The sequence below is a fragment of the Papio anubis genome, chromosome X, assembly GCF_008728515.1.
Source record: "Papio anubis isolate 15944 chromosome X, Panubis1.0, whole genome shotgun sequence".
Taxonomy (NCBI): domain Eukaryota; kingdom Metazoa; phylum Chordata; class Mammalia; order Primates; family Cercopithecidae; genus Papio; species Papio anubis.
In genome coordinates, this window is record NC_044996.1 from 73,393,377 (window position 1) to 73,414,524 (window position 21,148).

Genomic DNA, 21,148 nt, shown 5'->3' on the forward strand with positions numbered 1-21,148 from the left:
AGTCTCAGGATACAAAATCAATGTGTGAAAATCACAAGCATTCTTATACACTAGTTGCAGCCATTTTTTGTTTTTCCTTGAGGCAAGCAGTGAACAAACATGAGGCAAACATGAGCTATTTACACAGGGCAGGGGGATATTCCGTAGCAGGCTGTGGAGTCAGTGAAAGCACACGTTGGTTTCAACAGGCCTTGCACATATATGAAGGGTTCCACACATGGCTCATAAAGCTGCCTCCAGAGAAAAGTATAAGTAGTAGATTTTCAGAGGCCCAGCACTGAATCTCTTCTCCACTTCTCACTCCCCATGATCCCACTTGCACGGTAACATTTAGAAGCAACCTCCAGATCCCAGCAGAGCATAAATACTCACTGACACTTTTGATTACTTGTTGAGGTAGCAGCCTGATCTCAAGCTGCAAGAGTCCAGGAGTGCTGTTTTTTATGAGAGCTCTTTTCCTGACAACTCCAGTGTTAGAGGGGTGGCAAGTTCATGTTTTACAGGTCTTACAATCTGGATGGCAGTAGATATATAGTGAAGTATGTCACTTGCAGTATCAGTGGCGAACTTGCTCCTGGGCATTTCCCAGAAATGTCTGAGTCCTGTGATAAAAGGGAGGGAGTCCATTATGGAGGAGGCAACCATGACCTGGCCCTCTTTGGGTAGAAGTAGAAGAAGAGACACGTGTGAGCTCAAAATATATCCAAGAATGGCGGGAATTTGAAAGAAAACACAGTAAGTGAGTGCCCGTGTCAAGCATTAGAGTTATTATGCATCAACTGTGTGACCTAGACAAATTATCTAACTTCTTTTTAACCTAAGGGACCTCAGTTTCTCTGGCTATAAAATTCAGAAAATAATATCTACCTTTCAAGATTGTTTTGAGGAAGTGTATTAAATGTGGTAAGCTACATAAACATTTCTATCAATGTGTTTAATATATGGTAATGTCTGGCCCAGAGACTGTAACCATCTCTTTGGTGACCTCAGCCCTTCTTTGACCCTCTTTGGCGACCTCAACCCTTCTTTGACCCTCATCCTGTCAGATAGTCTCTCAGAAAGAACCCCAGATCCATCCGCATGCCTGTCTTGTCTGCTCTTGATCATTTGCTTTGAATATATAGACTTGTATTAATTCAATTTGTTAAGCAGTAACCAAAGTGCAATGGACAGATTATGAACCTTGAAGTAACATAAGTCTGACTTTGAAGTCTACCTCCACCCCTTTTGCAGTTATTCAGGCTGAGATGGAATCTCAACTCCAACCCTCTCAAACCTTGGTTTAGCCATTTTCAAAAACGTGATTATACCTGTACCACAAAATGATTGTAAGGTAAAATTACATGAGATAAAGTACAGTAGAGTCTAAGTACAGTACTGGGCACATAATAAGCATGCAATAAATATTAACCCTTCCTCCTGTCACATCTGCCAAAGCCTGTGGCTGTCTGACTGATTGTTGAAAATATATTTTCTGTACATACAGAAAATAATGCATTTCATCCTTTCTACATAAAAATATTCCAAAGAGTGAATTTTATGTCATCAGGGATCACTCCATATATTTCTGTAGTACACAGTCCATGACTACAATATCCCTGGAGCATTACTCATCTTTCTGAGAGAAGAACCATCAGCCTTCACCCTACAATGCAGGATTGCTCACATTTATCAGATCAAGTGCATGCTCTCTAATCTAAGCATTCTTTATATTGTTTCTGTGGCAACCGTACATATCAGTTTTTCCAGGACAGACCCAACTTCAAGTATTGTATCCTATGTCCTTATAAATCACAGAGCAGTCCTGGCAATTACAATACTTTGTCTTTCAAAATACATCTCCAACCTCTGCCACTTTTACCCAGAAGCAGCGTAAAAACATTTGATAGACCACAGGACCTGATAATATACTCAGAAATTATGGTCACTGTACCCACAGTTTTTTGCAATATGTGCCACATGATGTAACACCTTCCCACTCACTCATTCTTTCATACAACAAGCATTTAGTGAGCAGTCACTATTTGCCAGGTGAATGGTCCCCACAGAGGTAAATCTGTTTTATAAGAGAGGTAAATGTAAAATAAAATAAATTATACTATAATATGACAAAGAGGATGTTGTGGTAATCAAGAGTAGAGAATGGCCAGCTAGTTCTACCTGAGGATAATAAAAAGACTTTCCTAGAGGAAGAGACATTTGGACTTGGACTTAAATGATAATTATAAATAATAAATGAATGATAATTAGCTACAATTTTGCTAAATAGATGCTGCTGGGGAGTTGTGTTGGGAGGTATTATATTATATTATTGACTTTCATTTTAAAAGCTCATATAATATTTTATGTAATATTTGTTTCTCTAGAAAGCAACACAGCAGAAATATTCCCATTATAATAACCCTACCCTCACTCCTAACTTTCATTAAAGAGAAATTTATAATACCTACTGTTTCTGGTCATCAGGTAGCTGAAGTTGTACTCCTGTTAAAAACTGTCTTTTCCAAATATCTTTACCTACTCACAAAACATGTGTTTTAAAGAAAGATATATTATATACATACCTCACATAGCGATATATATGTCTATAACATATAATGGATATTCTATGAGTATAGGCACATACTACATATACACATACACACACACACAGTAAACTCTATGTGCAGAAACCAAATTGGTAGCCAGGACTTCTTGAGTACAGTATTTTAATTGGGGCTTAAACAACACTGAAAATGATTGTTAAATGTTATTAAAAATTTTTAAAGTTAACTAAAAATAATTACATTCACTAAAACAGTTTTGATGCCTTTGAACTATCTGACTTTATTTTAAAAAATGTTAATTTCATTGCTATTTAACTCACGATCTGTTAATTGAATGAAGATGGCCCTTCTTGTTAGCCTTAATTGTCTTGCCCTGCTTTCCAACCTAGTAAAAGGGTTTTTTTCATTTACTTTTTTCTCTATAGCCTCAGCCCCAGCTTGCTGCCTAGCAAAGGCATGCCATTTGTCACAGGGGGCCAGGCAAGACAGAGTGAACAGCTCATTGAAATCCATCTCAGCTTGTGAGAACAGCTAATCCCCAGGCATGCCCTGCTTTAGGGCGGGGTGTGTCAGGCACTTCCTATATTAAGGCTTAAACGTGAAGCCAAAAATGCCCCAGAACAAACTGAAGCTGTGGACAGAAACATAACTGCAAGCGTTTCAGCAGGAAAAAAAAAAAACTGGTGAATTAACAGTGGACTAAAAAGTCTTCGTGACCAAGAAGATGCTACTATTGGTTTTGGAATTTTCATCTTTTTCTTCTTGAGAATGAATTCGGGAGCAAATTTGGAGACTATGGTCAGAAATGAGTTAACTCCTGGCCAATGTTCAAAAGCCAAGCACCTTCAACTGTCTGCAGAGATAGCCAATATGGAAGGTGAAAAAATAACAAAAACACATCCAGCTCTGCTTAACCAACACAGAATTTCTCTGTCCTTCAAGCCCTGGTCAGCTCTCACAATTCACCTTTGTTAGGAAACAGGCAGCTATACATTTCCCGTAAAAATTCCAACTAGCCACTGCTCATTTGCATCTCCTCCTTCAAACTCAATAATTCCAATTCCTCTGAGGTTTGCTGACCAGCAGCTGAGAAGAGACCTTTTTTCTATGAATGCATAACTGGTCATTGATGAACAAACAGACACTCAGTCTATCTGACCTAGGAAAAAATTCCCTGACCATCATTCCAGATGTCCCTGTCGGTCAACACAATCTCCATATAATTTATAAGGTATTAAATATCAAAAATAATGGATCTTTTCACTTAGCATCCTGGCAGATGATGATAGCAGTACATTTTATTTGAGAAGCTAGCATAGAGTTCTCCTAGTAAAACTGCAAACAGAAAACTGTGAGGATTGGCCTCAGAGCCTCCTAGGAAAAGGCTGCCATTATACTCCATTACAGTTAAAGCTATGTAAGCACTTCCTGGATGACATCCAATCACATAGCACTTTCTCCTTCCTTCTTGCTCACTTTTTCTTTTTTTTTTCTTTTTTAGTAAAAACATGTTCTTTCAATGGCTAGACAGTGGTTTTTAGTAAAGAAGTAGACTGCAAATCAACCAGGGGAATGTGTGCTGAAAGGAATGACAGACTTTTCAGAATCACCAGTAACAAGATACTTCTTTGTAGTCAACTTTATGTGCTGTGTGACATGCCATATGGACCAAGAGCTCCAGTCTAATATATAACTCAAAAGTGCCAACAAATACCAGAGGGTACAAATTAAATGACAGGAAACTGCAAAAGGAAAAGTAGAATTTTTTACTTGGGACCTAAATATAGTTTAAGAGTTCCAAATATATTCAAGGTCTGTCTCCTTTCTTTGATATCTTCCTTGAACATTTGGATATTTGGGAACCTCTATAATCTGCAAAATACCCCAAAGTAAAAAAAGATAGTGTGACAAAAGTAGCCATCTAGGAAATTAAGTATGTACTTTGCCAGTTGTACTGTAAAATGAAAACACTTTGCTCTTCAATGTTCATATTCTGCTAAAAGTTTGCATAAAGCAATGTGAAAAGATGTTGCATTTTGGTGTAAAGAGAAGGCTCAAGTGATAAATTCAGAGGCAGTAGAGTATGGAGCTAGAGGATTAAAGTCATACAGATGTGACTTCCCATCCCAGGTATGCCACATTGATTCACTGAACAAATATTATTTGAGTGTCTATTTACCAGATACCATATTGAAAAAGAAAAACGTTGTTGCTACCCTGATAGAGCTTACCTTTTATGCAGGGGGAGGGAGTGATGTAGACAGACACTGAAAAAATAAATTTTAAAAAAGAATATCACAGAGTACTATGAAGAAAATTAAAATCAGGTAATGTGATAAAAGTAACTGGGTGTCTAGTGTAGATTGGATGATCAAGGAAGGCCTCTCTGAAGAGGTTGCATTTGAACCTAAATGATGAGAAGAAGCCAGCCACATGAAGACCTGGTGGGAAAGTGTTCTAAGCATAGGAAACAGCAAAGGCGAAGACCTTAAGATAAGAATGAGCTTCACTGAATATAATAAGAGAATGGAAAGAAGACTAGTGTACCTGGAGTTCAAATGTGAAGGACAGAGTAGTAAGAGATGAGGCTGACCACTTTTTAATGTTTTTTTTTTCCTTGTACATTTGTTTAAGTTCCTTATGGATGCGAGATATCAGACCTTTGTCAAATGCATAATTTGCAAATATTTTCTCCCATTCTGTAGGTTGTCTGTTTTTACTCTATTGATAGTTTCTTCTGCTGTGCAAAAGCTTTTTAGTTTAATTATATCTTATGTATCCATTTTTGCTTTTATTGCAATTGCTTTCATCATCTTCATCGTGAAATCTTTGCCCACTCCTACATCAAGAATGGTTTGCCTAGGTTTCCTTCCAGGGTTTATACAATTTTGGGTTTTACATTTAAGTCTTTAATCCACCTTGAGGTGATTTTTTGTGTGTACAGTGTAAGGAAGAGTTCCAGTTTCAATCTTCTGCCCATAGCTAGTCAGTTATTGAGAGTCTTTCCCCATTGCTTGTTTTCATCAGCTTTTTTAAAGATCAGATGGTTGTAGGCGTGTGGCCTTATTTCTGGGCTCTTTATTCTCTTCCATTGGTCTATGGGTCTGTTTTTGTGTCAGTACCATGCTGTTTTGGTTACTTGATCTTTGTAGTATAATTCTAAGTCAAGTAACGTGATGCCTCCAGCTTTGTTCTTTTTATTTAGGTTTGCTTTGACTATTCGGGCTCTTTTTTGGTTCCATGTGAATTTTAAAACAGATTTTTTCTAGTTCTTGGAAGAATGTCATTGGTTGTTTGATAGAAATAGCATTGAATCCATAAATTGCTTTGGGCAGTATAGCCTTTTTTTTTTTTTTTTTTTTTTTTTTGAGACGAAGTCTCCCTCTGCTGCCCAGGCTGCAGTGCAGTGACACAATCTTGGCTCACTGCAAGCTCCACCTCCTGGGTTCACGTCATTCTCCTGCCTCAGCCTTCTGAGAAGCTGTGACTACAGGCACCCACTACCATGCCCAGGTGATTGCTTTTGTATTTTTAATAGAGACAGCATTTCACCATGTTAGCCAGGATGGTCTCAATCTCCTGATCTCATGGTCCACCCACCTCGGCCTCCCAAAGTGCTGGGATTACAGGTGTGAGCCACCACACCCAGCCCAGTACAGCCATTTTAATGATATCGATTCTTCATGTCGATGAGTATGGGATATTTTTCCATTTGTTTGTGTCATCTCTGAATTTTTGAGCAGTGCTTTGGACACTTTTCAAAAGAAGATATGCATGTGGCCAAGAAGCATATGAAAAAAAGCTCAACATCACTGATTATTAGGGAAATGAAAATCAAAACCACAATGAGATACCATCTCACACCAGTCAAAATGATTATTATTAAAAAGTCAAAAAACAACAAATGCTGGTGAGGTTCCAGAGAAAAACGAACACTTATATACACTGTTGGTGGAAGTGTAAATTAATTCAACTGTTGTGGAAAGTAGTGTGGCAATTCCTCAAAGAACTAAACACAGAACTACAATTCAACGAGAAATCCCATTACTGAATATATACTCAATGGAAGGTAAATCATTCTATCATAAATACATGTGCACATGTATGTTCATTGAAGCACTATTCACAATAGCAACAATATGGAATCAACCTAAATGCCCATCAGTGGTAGACTGGATAAAGAAAATGTGGTACCTATAGACCGAGAAATATTATGCATCCATAAAAAATGATATAATGCCCTTTGCACAAACATATATGAAGCTGAGGCCATTATCCATAGCAAACTAACACAGTAACAGAAAATGAAATACCACATATTTTCACTTATAAGTGGTAGCTAAATGTTGAGAGTACATGGACACATTGAGGGGAACAAGAGACAGTTGGGTGTGCCAGAGGGTGAAGGGTGAGAGAAGAGAGAGGTTCAGGAGAAATAACTAATGGGTACTAGCCTTAATACCTGGGTGACGAAATAATCTGTACAGCAAACCTCCATGGTACAGGTTTACCTATATAATGAACTTGCACAGGTACCCATGAACTTAATATAAAAGTTAAAAACAGAAAGATGAGGCTGAGCAATAGGTAAGGGCCAGATGATAGGGCCCTTGTCTTGATTAGATGTTGTATTTCATATCCAGACCCACTTATTATTTATAATACTTTGGGCATATTTCTTAACTCTTTGTCTCAGTCCCGTCACTTGTAAAGTAGAGATAGTAAGATTACCTACTCCTAAGATTGTTATAAATATTAAAAGAGATAATATATGTAAAACACAATGTCTAAGACATAAAAAGCATGCAATAAATGTTTGTTGCTATTATTATATATTAGAAATGGTCTATCCATGGCTGAAAGGGGCTTAGAATCAGACAGCCTGTGTTCAAGTCCTGGTTTTGCCATTTATTGGCTATGCAACTTACTTAGGCTTCCTAAGCCTCATTTTTGTCATCAATAACAATATCAATACATACACTTTCAAATGCTCAATATGCATCAGAAAGTAGCAAGCAAAATTCTATGGCCTCATATCGAGCATTTGAAAGTGCATTTATTAATATTGATATTGTCATTCAAACTCCTTCTGGCCTCACATATAAGTGAGAATAGGCAGCCATTTTTGTGAAATGTTTTCCAAAAAGTTTGACCTCAGAGATCACTGAGTCCAATCTGCTCATTTTGCTAATGGGGAACTCAGGCACAAAGAAAGGAAGAGACTTGCCCAAGCTTACACAGTGAGTAGGAGATCTGAGTACAAAACCAGATTTGAACTTCCAGCCCAAAGCTCTTTGTTACAGCACAGTTTGCACTCAGATCCTTCCCTGGGAGCATGTTTTGCTGAAAGGAGAGGAGGGGAGGCAGTAAGAGAAGGAAGAGTGGAGAGAAAAGAGACAGCAAGAAGGAGGAGGGTGTGTGTGTGGGAGTGGGGGTGAGAGAAAGAGGGAGAGAGAGAGAGTCTCTTGCCTAAAGCAAGAGAAAGCACAAGAAAGGTGATGCTGAGACCAAAACATGATCAGCATTGCTGACCAGAGGTTGCCTGGGCTTGGACCTTCATTAGTCTTCTGGAATCCCTGTGCCTTGAACCAGATCATAAACACTCCAAAATGTATTAACTAAGCACAAATTTTGGACAACAGCACTTCAGGCCCTCATAACCCATTTAAAAACAAGCATTAGAAATGCGATATCTAAGAATCAACTTTTTTGTACTTCCTTACATGCATTGATAAGTTTAGTATTAGTTTTCATTTTATGTGTTTACTGAGAATGGAGCATCTTCATCTTATGAATGCTTACAACCATTAAAGTTAAATCCAGTCCTGCTGTGGAGCATGGAATTTTGTTTCATGTACATGTTTGCTCTATTTTTGCATATAGCGCTTATCATCTGTTCTTATTACATTTTTTTATTTTAATCTGAGAGCAGGTACTGCTTATTTACTGACCATATTAGAAAAAATAAGCATGGTAGGCACCTTAGTTTATTCTCCTAATAAAACTGTTGATCTGGTACTCCTGTTGCCAGCATCTTCACCTTCTACAAAATGGGTAGTCTTTTTCTTCATTCTATCTCATGGAGAGGATAATTTGAAGGGCCGCAGAAAGTTATTTGCTTCTTTGTAGCATTTTTCAAAAGTATAGATCTCATGAATCAGATCCCCCATGCAAATGATGTCCTATTTACCAAGACATCAAGCAGTCAAAGTATTATCTGTCAAAGTAATTTGCTTCTTACTGATTTTGCCATAGAACGCTTGTAGATTAGTTCATTTACTGACTTCAGATTTGGGTACTCCCATGCAATATATGGTTCTACAATCCTCAGCATGTTAATTGAAGCCTTGTTGAGCTTGACAAAGGTTTCACTGAAGATGTGACGAGGGCAAAGAAGCTGCAACACCTGTCAGATCTTTGGCCTTATACCATTAATACATCTGATCCTGATGACAAATACCAATTTGGTTTCTGCAGGTACATAAAATTTGCAGCTTTTCTTGCCATCCTAGCCCTTTGAATTTAAGTTCTGTACACCTGCCTATATTCCTTGTAATAGTGCTTCGCTGTTTCATAGATAAGTTTTCTCCTTGTTTTTCAAAGCATCTTTGGGCAAACTTCTTTCTCCGGTGATTGATCTTCAGCTTTGCAAAATTACGTTGCTTTTTCTTAAGGATTTCCGGCACAACAGAAACCTTCTTCTTCTTCTCTTTGACACCCTCCATGGTTCCAGCCAGAAAACACTGTTATTACTTTTAACTTGTTTATTTGTTTGTTGGTGGTTCTGCTTGCTCTGACTCCAGAGCATAAGTTTTAAAATAACAAGGATTTTTTTCTGTTATTGTCACCATTGTACCCCCAATGCCTAGAAGAATGTCTGACACATGGTTGGTATTCAAGAAATTTGTTGAATAAGTAAATGAATGAATTCTGGATCCCTAGGCATTGTCCCAGCCAATTTGTTTCTCAGGAACTTCAAACTGTCTTGAACTGGGTCTAGTCAAGAAGTTCCAGGTTCCCAATTGAGGAAAGCGACCCATAGTTTTGGTTTTGCTACCACCAACTAGAGGAGGAAAGGCGACAATGTGAAGAGGAGACAATTTAGCCTGGAACATCAATGTAAGGCATGAGGGCTCTTTGTGACTACCTTTTTATCTACAAAGTCTGAACTGCTGCATGATAAACAGGAAGGAAAGCTGGCTGCTAGGGCCACACAAGGCATGCCAACTTGAGAACCCTCTTGACTTCCTTCACTGCCACATTTTAGGCCTCACACTAGACCTGCTCCTCTGAGGTCCTGAACTCAGTATCTCTTTGTATATTTAGTACAGAAGAGCTTCATTTCCAGGCCCTCAGAGAGGGAAGGAAGCAAAACAGTAGGCAGTATGTGGTTCTTAAAACTCTGCATACAGTGGAGATTTTGACTCAGTAGCCTGTGCTCTTTTGCTTCCTTGTTCATAAAATATAAACAATCTGCTTCTTATTTTACCTAATTTCACCAAACCCACCAGAATCAGGAGATAGTTGAGGGAAAGAATCCATGCCTATATGAAATGAGAATACAGGCTCCCAGTCACTTCAGGTGGTTTTGGAAAAGAGGGCTGTCTAGAAGCAGGTGGTGTATGTTTTGGACTCAACAGAACACAAAGTGAGCTCAAGGGAGCAGGACAAGAAAGTCTGCAGTGCAGAAGCTCCACCTCAAGGCAAGAGAGGCTGAGGCTTGACAGATGATTTACCATTTACCAGGACAATCATGTTTTCCCATCCTGACCCTGCTTCAGACAGTCATTTGAATTAAACAGACTCCTTTTCTAAGATGCAAACACCAGAAGGTTAAAACCAGTCAAGGAGAGAAAAATGGGGGATCAATCATTCACACCTTAATGTAAATCTGTTCAGCCTGTCACTGTCTTGACAGAGCTTTATGTGTTGTGTTTTTGTTCAGGAAGAAGCAATATTTCTGGAGAGGGTGGGAAAAGATGTTGGAGAACACAAAGACCACAGGAAAAACAGGTAGAGAATGTGAAGTTTGGGAAACCAAATTAAATATAAGGTACAGGGATTGGGGGTGGAGAAAAAAGGTAGAAGAGGGCAAATAGGGATGTGAAACCTACAGCTTCTGTCCCTATGTTTCTGGGGACCTGGCCTAGGACATCATTAATGGCAAAATTACTCTAGTTTTAAATGTAGCCTAGGGCTGATCATGCTAGTCATGATCAGAAAATGCAGAGTTTGCTGTCATCTCTTGGGGAACTAACACAGCATATGGTGCTTGAGATGCTGACACTGCCATCCCTGAGAGTTAGAGGCATGAGAATGATGACCAGAAATTCCCTGTCTTGCTACCTCGGGACCATCACCTGTTCTAGGTATTAATCTGTCAGCCACTTAGGTCTACATTCATCTTACTGTTGTCAGATGATCTGTTTGCCCTAGCTTTTCCCAGGGTTCCCAGTTGTCCTAGAATATTTTGTCGAATCCTAGAAATTAAAATTCAAAGTCAGCTTGGCTAACAATCCCAAGTAAATCAAACCCAAGTTAGAAAAATCAGGAAAAGAGGTCATTAGTCTTTTATCTTGATCCCTGAAAAGTTACCCAGGAATTTGCCATTTGCCAATTTTGCATTGGTCTTCAGATAGCCTCAGAAATGAATTATTGAAATTAATTTGAGCAAATATATTCCAATAATTCCTTTTTGAAAAGATGGAGGGAAGATAAAGAAGATATGCCTTTGGGTGGCCAAAAATAAAGGAAGTTGAATAATTGATCAAAGTATAATTGCTAGATAATTCAAATATATTTTATTACATTTAATAAACATTTAAAATCCAAGTTGCAATTATAGCCATAAAATTGCTTTTCCTTTCGATGTAACATAGTCACTTTTATATTTAGTTATACTTTACATTTTCTTGGTTACATTGTTAATGTGACAAGTTTTATTATTAGCAATTTATATTAACTATAAAAATGGAAATTTAAAAAGTGAAATATAAAAACTAAACATGGAAATTACACAACAAGAAACATTTAATAATATATTTTATTTCAACTTAGTTAATATCCCATTAAATGGTTTGGTGTCATAATCATAAAATTTTATAATGTTAAGAAGCAAGGGCACAAATAAACGTTCACATATATTTTATACTTACAAGAAATGGAAAAACATGAATACTGAAATAAACAAAAGATTATTCATGCTTCTATTACTGATTTCATCCTACCATATAATCTAACAACTGAACTTATCTTAACCTAATTGTATTTAACTGAACCTAATGCCTTATGTATTCCATCTATACCCTCTTTTCATAAAACTATATAATGCATAATTACTTTTAGGACTTTCATTGGGAAAAAGTAATGCCAGTTTTAAGAATTTATTTTTACTATTGTTTTAGCATTTTTTCACTTCATTCCTAACCCAGACACAGATTTTACAGTTTTTAAAGTTACATTACGCTCACAGATTTTTACTTAAAAATCTCAGTATTTTTAAGTCTGCATATCATCAGAAAGAAAAACAAGTTAATGAGTTTTAAAAATTTGCTTATTGTTTTAGAAGTTTTACTTTTTTGTTATTGTTCTGTGCTTTATAAATGTTTAACCACTTTCTGGCACAAGTTCAGCAACCTACAGGATACATTGTTCCTGGAAGTTTTATTTTAAAATTCTTAGCATTTTTAAATTGTCATGTTATCCAAATATTTTTAAAAGTGATTAATGCACATTTTAAAAGATTTTTGTTGTTTTTCAGGGTGTAACATTTAATTTTTTTTGTTGTTGCTGCTGCTGTGTATGTGTGTATATAAGGGTTTATTTCCACTGCTCCTGACTTGAGCAAAAATGTAGCATCTTTCAACTCAGAAGTTATATTTACAAGTTTTAATATTCTTAAATATCCACTTTAGTTTAAAAAATAGTAAGAGTTTTAAAGATTCTACATTTTTGCTCTTTTTTTTTTTGAGACGGAGTCTCACGCTGTGTCACCCAGGCTGGAGTGCAGTGGCGCGATCTCTGCTCACTGCAAGCTCCGCCTCCCAGGTTCAGGCCATTCTCCTGCCTCAGCCTCCGAGTAGCTGGGACTACAGGCGCCCGCCACCACGCCTGGCTAGTTTTTTGTATTTTTAGTAGAGACGGGGTTTCACCATGTTAGCCAGGATGGTCTCGATCTCCTGACCTCGTGATCCGCCCGCCTCGGCCTTCCAAAGTGCTGGGATTACAGGCTTGAGCCACCGCGCCCGGCCGAGTTTTAAAGATTTTTGTTGTTTAAGTAAACTATAAAAAATGTTCTCTTTTTTGTAGATTTTAAAATACTGTTTTTAATTGCTTTTAAACTGGGTGCCAGTTTAGCAGCTTCTTAGTTGCATTTTGATCCAAAGCATCATATGAATGTTACAGTGTTTTGTAACTTTTTCAGATGTTCAGAAAATGCAAATTCTAAATTTTGTTTGTGCTCATTTTGTTTGTTTTATAGGAGTTTGATTTTTGACCTTTTTTTCCCACAATTTGCTCCTAACCAGGAGATGAATTTAGCCACTTTGTAGCTGCATTGTGCTTCAAAATTTTATGCAAATGACATAGTATTTTTAAATTTACAGAACCTCAACAAATGGTAATGAAAGTGTTACAAATTATTTTTGAGGTTTTTTTTTTATTTTTGTTTTTCTTGGGGTTCTGTAGTTTTTTTGTTCTGGTTTGGTTTAGCTTATGTGCTGGTTTTTTTTTTTTTTTCGATTTGCTTCCAATCTAGGGGTACAAATTCAGCAGTTCCTGGCTATATTATACTCCAAAATTCAATAAGAAAGAATAAGTATTTTCAGGTTATGTATCTCTACTCCTCCCTCCAAAAATGATTAATTCAGTTTTTAATAAATGTTTTTGCTTTATAGTTTGATTATTTGTATTACTTTATTTTTTTCAATTTGCTCCTGACCTGGGCACAAATGCAGCCCCTTTCTGGCTGTGCTGTGCTCCAAAGTATAATAGGGAGGATAAAGATTTTATAGAACCTAGTTTCCCAAAATGAAGATAACATGACTTTTTAAGAAAAAAAATAATGTTGTTGTTGCTTCAGTTTTTTATTGACATTTTATTGTTTTAAGTAATTTTCCAGCTTTTACCTGCCAGACACATATTTAGCAGCTTTCTGGCTTTGAAGTTTGACATGAAAATTTTAATGTGGTGTAAAACCAACGAAGTTTTTGAAACTCACACTGCTGGTGATTATAATTGTGTAAATCCCATTAATTTTCTCTTTCTTCCCACCCACGTACATGCCAACACAATTTATTCTCTGTTTTCAAAATGCACATAACATATTTTACCGATGACAAAAATTTGACACATTTCTTATTAATAATGTTAGGCTAAAAATATTCTTGTGCTAAAATAAACTCAATGACAATTCAAAAGAGAAATAAAACTAGCATATATCAGTAGTAACACAATTTTTAAAAAATCCCTGAATTTGTTCTATATTTATAGGTCCAACCTAATTACCAAATATCACTGGAATGGAAATACCTTTTTGAAAGTTTCAAAGTCATCTCTATATTATCAAATGCCACTGGCCACATGGATAGTGTGATACAATGAAATTCCAACCAAGCAGGAGAGTTTGGCAATCCATCTTGGTTGTTGTAATTAGACTTGACCTATAATTACTGAACAAAACAGCAATAAAAACTGCACAGTATACCTTCAAACAAATGTATCTGACTGGATTTGGTGCATTGTTCTCAGTATCATTAGCTTCAAATCTTTAGTTTATAGCATAGGAAAAATTATAGGAGAAACCATATCTGGACCTGAACACAGTTCTCATACCTAAAAGGTGGATTCTAGCATTAATTCACCACCATTATTTGTTGTTTGATCACTTACTTCCTCTTGAATAGCTGGAAGGGAAGGCTTTGTGGTCAAAGGTGTTTCAGTCTTAAACAGGGACTCCATTCTGACGTGGGTATTGACGTAGAAGGACTTCTGAAAGGACTCAAGCGTGAAGTAATAGATGAAAGGGTCAAAACAACAGTTCAGAGTTGCAAGACACAAGGTGATTGGGTACATGATCTTTGCAAATCTTTCCAAAAAGCAATTAGTAATAGCTTGGGAGCGCACCAGCGCATACAGGAAGAGGACAGAGTTGTAGGGTACAAAGCATACCACGAATACTGCCATATGTACTGTGATCATTTTCAGAACTTTTTTCTTATTGGTACCAATTTGAGATAGAGTAGCAGGCTTACGAAGAGTTCTCAGCACCACAGAAGAGCAAGAGACATTCAATATCAGAGGAATGATAAACCCAACAACTTCAATAAATATTGTGATCTTCGATAAATAAGTCTTCCAGACACGTTTGGAGAAGCCTTCAAAGCAGGTGGTGGTTGCATTGTTGACATTAGTGGTGGAAAACAAAGAGGCTGAAATACCGCCACTGAGGACTAGGATCCAGACACCAGCACACACAATGGCAGAATTCCTCCTAGTCCTAATAGTACGAGATCGGAAGGGATAGACAATGGCCAGGAAACGATCCACACTAATACAGGTGAGAAAGAGCATGCTGCCATAGATGTTGGTAAGGAATGCAGTTCCAGAGATCTTGCAGAGGGTGTCACCAAAAGGCCAGTGGCGGTTGAAGTTGTAAAATATTTTAAAAGGTAGGGTACAGACAAAAAGCAAATCAGAGAGGGCTAGATTGGTGATAAAAATAGCAGTCTCACTTCTCATTTTCATGCGGAAACAGAAGACAAACAGAGAGACACTGTTGGTTATCAGACCCAAGATGAATACAACACTGTAGACAGCACCATTCAGATTATACTTGAAGGAATCATCAACAATGCAAGTATTATTGGCAGTAGCATTGCCCAACCTGGGTCTGAGGCTTGAATTTGAATCTTGGAATTGGAAGTCAATGAATCTTCTGTCACCCATGGACTTTTTTTTCAGGAGGCCTGCTGGCTGCAGGGGTTCACCACTCTGACACTAGGGACCGGTAGGAAATATTTTCCTCCTATGAGAGACAAGATGGAACAAATAATCAAATTTGCTTTCCATATATGATTTCTGTGTAATAAGATATTCTGTCCACCCAGATTGGAAAAAAACATGCACATTCCATTTGGTTTGACAAGTATTTTTTGAACATCTATCATATATTTAAAGGTACTATAAGAGTATGTTGTAGGAGCAGGAAAGCTCACATTCAATACAATAAGTGCAATACTATAGCATTGCAATGAATGTGAGGAAGGTGTGGGTCAATCAAGAGTCCAAAAATATAAAACTGATAGTTAAAACAGAATTTATGGGACTGCAAAATCTCTAACATTAAAGTCAGGCTTTATTCACTAGGATCGGCTTGAACTTATCTTCTACAATAAGTACTGCCAGTACAATTATTTTATTTGGAAAATGCTTTTATAATAGAATCCTTTTCCCTTCTGCCCAAAGTCCCTCCAGTCTGCCCACTAGTGATCCTTTTACGCAGCATGATTCTAGCTCACTGGCTGTATATTATTTTGTGATTCTCAAGTTGATATATTTCAAATAGATCTCCCCAGTTTTCCATTCAGATGTTTTATGATTTCAATCATTTTATTTTTTATTTGCATTATGTTTAACTGACAAATCACAATTATACTACATTTATGTAAGTACAAGGCGATGTTTTAATATATGTATACTACATGAGGTGATTATGTCAAGCTAATTAACATATCCATCCCCTCACTTCAGTTTTATGTTCGCGGGAACATATACATTATACCCACAGCAAGCAGCCTGCAAATGCCTGGCACTTCTGCTCTGCTGCTCTGAGTAATCAAACTTTGTGGGAGAGAAAGGACAGACAAGAAAGCATTACATTCTCAATCCTGAAGAGAGGGCATGGGAAAACTGCCACTATGGCCCTATTCATAGCTCCCGTTGCTTGAACACACAACCACCTTTGCCGTCTAGAAGTGAGGGTGTGGTGCTGGGACTTAACACAGCATTAGAAGCAAGGAGTTCTATTTCTGACTCAGACACTGGTTCACTCTGTAACTTGGCTATACTCTCTCTCTTCCTTGTATAAACTTTACCTCTAAGCCTCACAGCTAAAGCTAGGAAGACTCAATAGGGCTTGTGAATTGCTTTATGAGCTGGCCAGTATTTGGCTCTACCTAACCACAGAGAAACATTATATAAGTTTGTTTCCTTCTCTTTTCCTGAAACAACTGTAACTTTATATTTCTGTCTCTTTTTGGTACCCTGAAGTTCATATTAGGAACACATCCTTCTAGTGTCATGTATACCTTGTACCTCAGAAAGCACCCCCTTGAGTTTCAGCCTTAACTACATAATTTACTCAAACAGGACAATCCAGGAGTGCGCCCTCAAGGTAATATCTCCCATACAGGTATGATTAAAAAACCAGAAAGGCATTTGGCTTTTGAGATGATTCTGAAGAAGAATCAATATTAGCCTCTCTTCTTACTGGCTTCCTTTCTTTTGACTAAAAGAAACAGTGTTTCTATCTATTAGATCCTCCTAAATAGCCAACATATTGTGCACCAAATGGAGACAAAGGACCAACACTTGAGCTTCAGATGAGATGAAGAAGGAAAAATATATGCTGATGGAGTTAATTAAATTTTCCACTGCAAGAAGCATTAAACTACTGTCTTCTGCAAACCTCTGCTGCCAATTATTCTGACATTTAATCACCTAAGGATGTCAGAGAGTGTTGGATAGCTGCATTTTTATTGACAATGGACAGGAAGCAGGTACCTTGGAGGTTGACCGGAAAGAAATCTGACCCTCAACTTTTAACTTCGATCTACACATGGAGCTAATTCAGAGTGGCCACAATTGTTTCCTCTTTTTCAAAAAAAAAAAAAATTCCTAATGATAGTAAAATACAAGTAAACCATGTTTGGGGTCCTTAAGGCTCCTGTAAGAAGTAAAGTTAGCCTTTTGGCCCTATAAGGATGAATAACCAAATCACTTTACTTCATGAAATGCTAAACTTTCAGATGATACATTGAAAACAAAGCTCCAACTTCTGGCATAAATATTCCTGGTACCCTAGAAAAGCTGACTTGCTTTTCGTCCCTACAGAGGACAGTCCAGAGCTCAGGAAGACAAGGCCTTGAAGGAAGAGTATACTAAAATTATTTTTGCTTTGCTCCACTTTTAATAAGAGCAGGCCAGGTCAGAGTGCTTCTGATCCCCAGAGCATTTCCTTGTTCTACTCTGGTCAAAGTTTATGAAAGTTGACACAATAGTTTTCAGAGGAAGATGAAATCTATTGTGTTCTTATCTATAGATACTTAGCAGTGAAGCAGATTTAAAAATACACAAATGTTGTGAAAATACAGCTCAAAACAATCCTGCTGGAGCAATAGGGAATATGTTCAGACTGTTGCTTCTCAAATCAGTGGTTTTTAACAGATAAGACACCTTAAGGAAATTTTCTCAGTCAAGTCACAGGCATAGGTCACAATCATGCAGGTTTTGTATCAATGTTCCCATGCATTGGTTGATGCTTTGTAATAGTTTTTAAAACAAAACCTAACTTTATGGCATTCCATATGGAGGGAACCATAGATAAATATTTCACTCAAGAATGGAGTTAGGAAATTGATCTATATCAACCTCTTTCATTTTGGATGCAAGAAATATCCTTTTAAAAGTGACTTATCTACATCTAATCTGGTTTTCACTAAGATTATCAAGGCTGCTTTGTCCCTCCATTTTATTTGAGGAAAACAGGAAACTGATATGGGCCTCAATTTGATAAAATCCTATTCTCAGTGATTAACTTGATATTTTTTTCTTTTCATCAAAAAAGAAAAAAAATACTTCAGTCACTCATTAACACTTCACTTGATAACACAGTCCAATCTTTGGGAAATAATGTGGTCTGGTGCTCAACATGATGGGGTCAAAGATTGCATCAGCCCTACTAAAGTAGAATTTTCTATAGTACTTAGTTACAGAGTAAGTCAACTACAGGTAAATTGCTCAACCTAATATTATAAAATTGTCTTGAGCCTTGAGACTCAATATCTTATCTCAGCAGAAGCCCCAAATCTTTTGGGACAATTTTTGGGTGTTCCCAAAATAACTCATTTCCAATTTCTGTAAGGGTCATATATGCCGGCCAGGATTTTGACATTATTCCATATATTTGAACAGGCAAATCAGTTATCAGTTTGGACACCAATTCATGTGATATACTTGGACACTGAACCTGGTAATAGCAATAAAAAGAGTCTCCCATATCTAAAGGTAAATCCCAGTGGCAGAGAGGGGTTGAGCTAAAGAATCAATATTCATCTACATCAAAATTGCCTGGATTACAACAAATTACAATTCCTCCATCCATTCTGGATCTTCGGATGATACAATCTTTAATAAGTTGGAACTATTTGTTACAACAAAGTTAGAAGAATTAAATTAGGAATTTGTAGAGAAAGTTATTATCAGGAGGGTAGGACTCACCACATTAGTTCGAACCAAATCCTGGTACCAATTTTATCTAAGACTGGAATAACCAATGAGCTTCCTGGAGGCACTGTAGTTAGAGATTTCCTCCAATGGGTGCTGTGAAATAGAAATAGTAATAATAGTGTGCCATAAAGAGAGCTGATAGTTTTTCAATAAAATGTATATTTTCAATAAAATGATCTTATAAAAGATCATAAGATAGAAAAAGCATTATATGATATAAACCAGAGTAAATGAGACCCAATAAATTTTAAAATAGTATTTACATGCATTGGATTTCATTATTACAGAATTGCAGATAACAATGTATTTTCCAACCTGTCACTGCTGTGCTATATTTTGTTAGTAGTACTGACTAAACCCTAATGCATAAAATCCACATGTGGTAACCTATAATCATAAAGACAATGAGTGACAAAAGACATAAAAATACTTCCCTCCACTTCCATAAAGTAATGTGTTACATTAAAAATACCAAAACAAAGGAGAATTTTGTTTTGGCGTGAACTAACATTGTTTTTTTTTTTCTTCTTCTTCTTCTTTTCTTGGCAACAACTGTTACCATTGGGCAGGTCCTTCATAAGGGAAGAGGAAAGATGACTGGAACAACAGGTGGAGACTCCACTGTCTTGTTTTTTACCTACACCCCACACAATTTCTCTCTCCACTGAACTACAGTGATATGATCAAGGCTTCGATTACTGGGTATTAGCACACTGACTGACAATCACTGCACCTTTACCAGGATGTCCCAGGCCTACCCAATACAGCATGTCTGTAACATCTCCAATTCAAACTCTGCACAAAATATTTGTATAGAACCAGAAATACTCTGCAATGGAATTCTTACAAGTAGCAACTGCATTTAGAATTTACCCATTACAGTGCTTCCACCTGTAAAGTAGAACCATCCCCTAGCTCCAAACTTACACTATTGTTACATCTCATCCTTTTCTAAACAGAGGTAGACTAAAACAAAGCAAACTGCTAAATAGTATTACGACTTTCCTGAAATGATTTTTCTAAATAAAATGATTAGATAATTTAAGATATATTGAGATCATCTTAATATTAAGGAGAGTTGGTTTTCACACTCCACCAGAAATCTGTATTCCTGGAATGAAATGAATATTATTTTATTGGTTTATTGTAAAGGAAGATAGAAGCATTAACATTATTTTATGCCTTTCACAGTTGATAAAGATTATACAGATAATTTTTTATTCAAAATCCATCAAATTAGGAAGTTCAAGTACCCAGAAGTTTTTATAACTAATATTAATTAAATGTAGACACATCCAGCCCCATCACAAGCACTGTGAGAGCAAGTCACAGTCCGTTTCTGAGTCTCAGTTTCTCTTCTCCTTTAATCTTCGGTTTTGACTGACAGAAAAGCAACCTTCAACGAGTGCCATGCTGGTGGCCTTATTGGCTATTCTTTTCTATCATCTATTTTCACCTGTTTACATTGGCCACTGTAAAACATTTTTTATTTCCTCAAAGTCCGCAAGCAAGGAGGGTCATTAATTTTTGTTAGACTTAATGAAATGATTACTAGATTTATTTGAATATTAGAAATAAATAGTATTAATTAATACCGGAAGCTAAGAATCACAGAGAAAGATGCCACTAATATCCTAAAGTCTTCCAAATTCCCTTATTTTCCTCATCCTCTGTCCTTGTGCTCATTTCAGCAGGCATATCAACTCTAATTGTTAGGTCTCAACCCTCAACCCTTCCCACCTGTTTCCTGGTCACTTCACCCCTCAGAATATGAGGTTATCAGCATACTTCAGGACATAACCATGTAGAATCATTAGATCATTTACCCTATGCATTGTTCTCATAACTGATTATTTATCCACTTAAAGTAAAGGTGGATTCCCAGTGGTAGGTAACCTTTTATCAGGCTCCCAATTTTCAGTACTAATATTCGCAAACACGTTACAGGTTTTGTTCTTCCCTCATCAGAAGGCAAAGGGCAGACTATATATCATGACCACATACACAGACAAAAGGTAACTACACAATTAGGCGCTGAACAAATCACAGCAAGGGCAACAATTCTCACTGCATTTTCCCACAAAGGCAATTGAATA

The 21,148-nt window shown here is 37.0% G+C and overlaps 1 protein-coding gene and 1 pseudogene across 2 annotated transcripts in view; both read right to left on the bottom strand.

Moving 5' to 3' along the window:
• Positions 1-6,689: 6,689 nt before the first annotated feature.
• On the bottom strand, positions 6,690-10,301 carry LOC108583779 (annotated as a pseudogene).
• A 2,969-nt stretch (positions 10,302-13,270) lies between these two features.
• Positions 13,271-21,148, bottom strand: part of LPAR4 (lysophosphatidic acid receptor 4) — a 96,589-nt gene continuing 88,711 nt past the window's right edge. For both annotated transcript variants that reach the window (XM_017954259.3, XM_009197847.4), the window contains 2 exons: positions 19,044-19,145; positions 13,271-15,570 (listed from right to left, as the gene is read on the bottom strand). In XM_017954259.3, the coding sequence (XP_017809748.1) occupies positions 14,379-15,491 (1,113 nt within the window). In that variant the 5' untranslated portion in view covers positions 15,492-15,570; positions 19,044-19,145 and the 3' untranslated portion in view covers positions 13,271-14,378. The remainder of the gene's footprint in view (positions 15,571-19,043; positions 19,146-21,148) is intronic.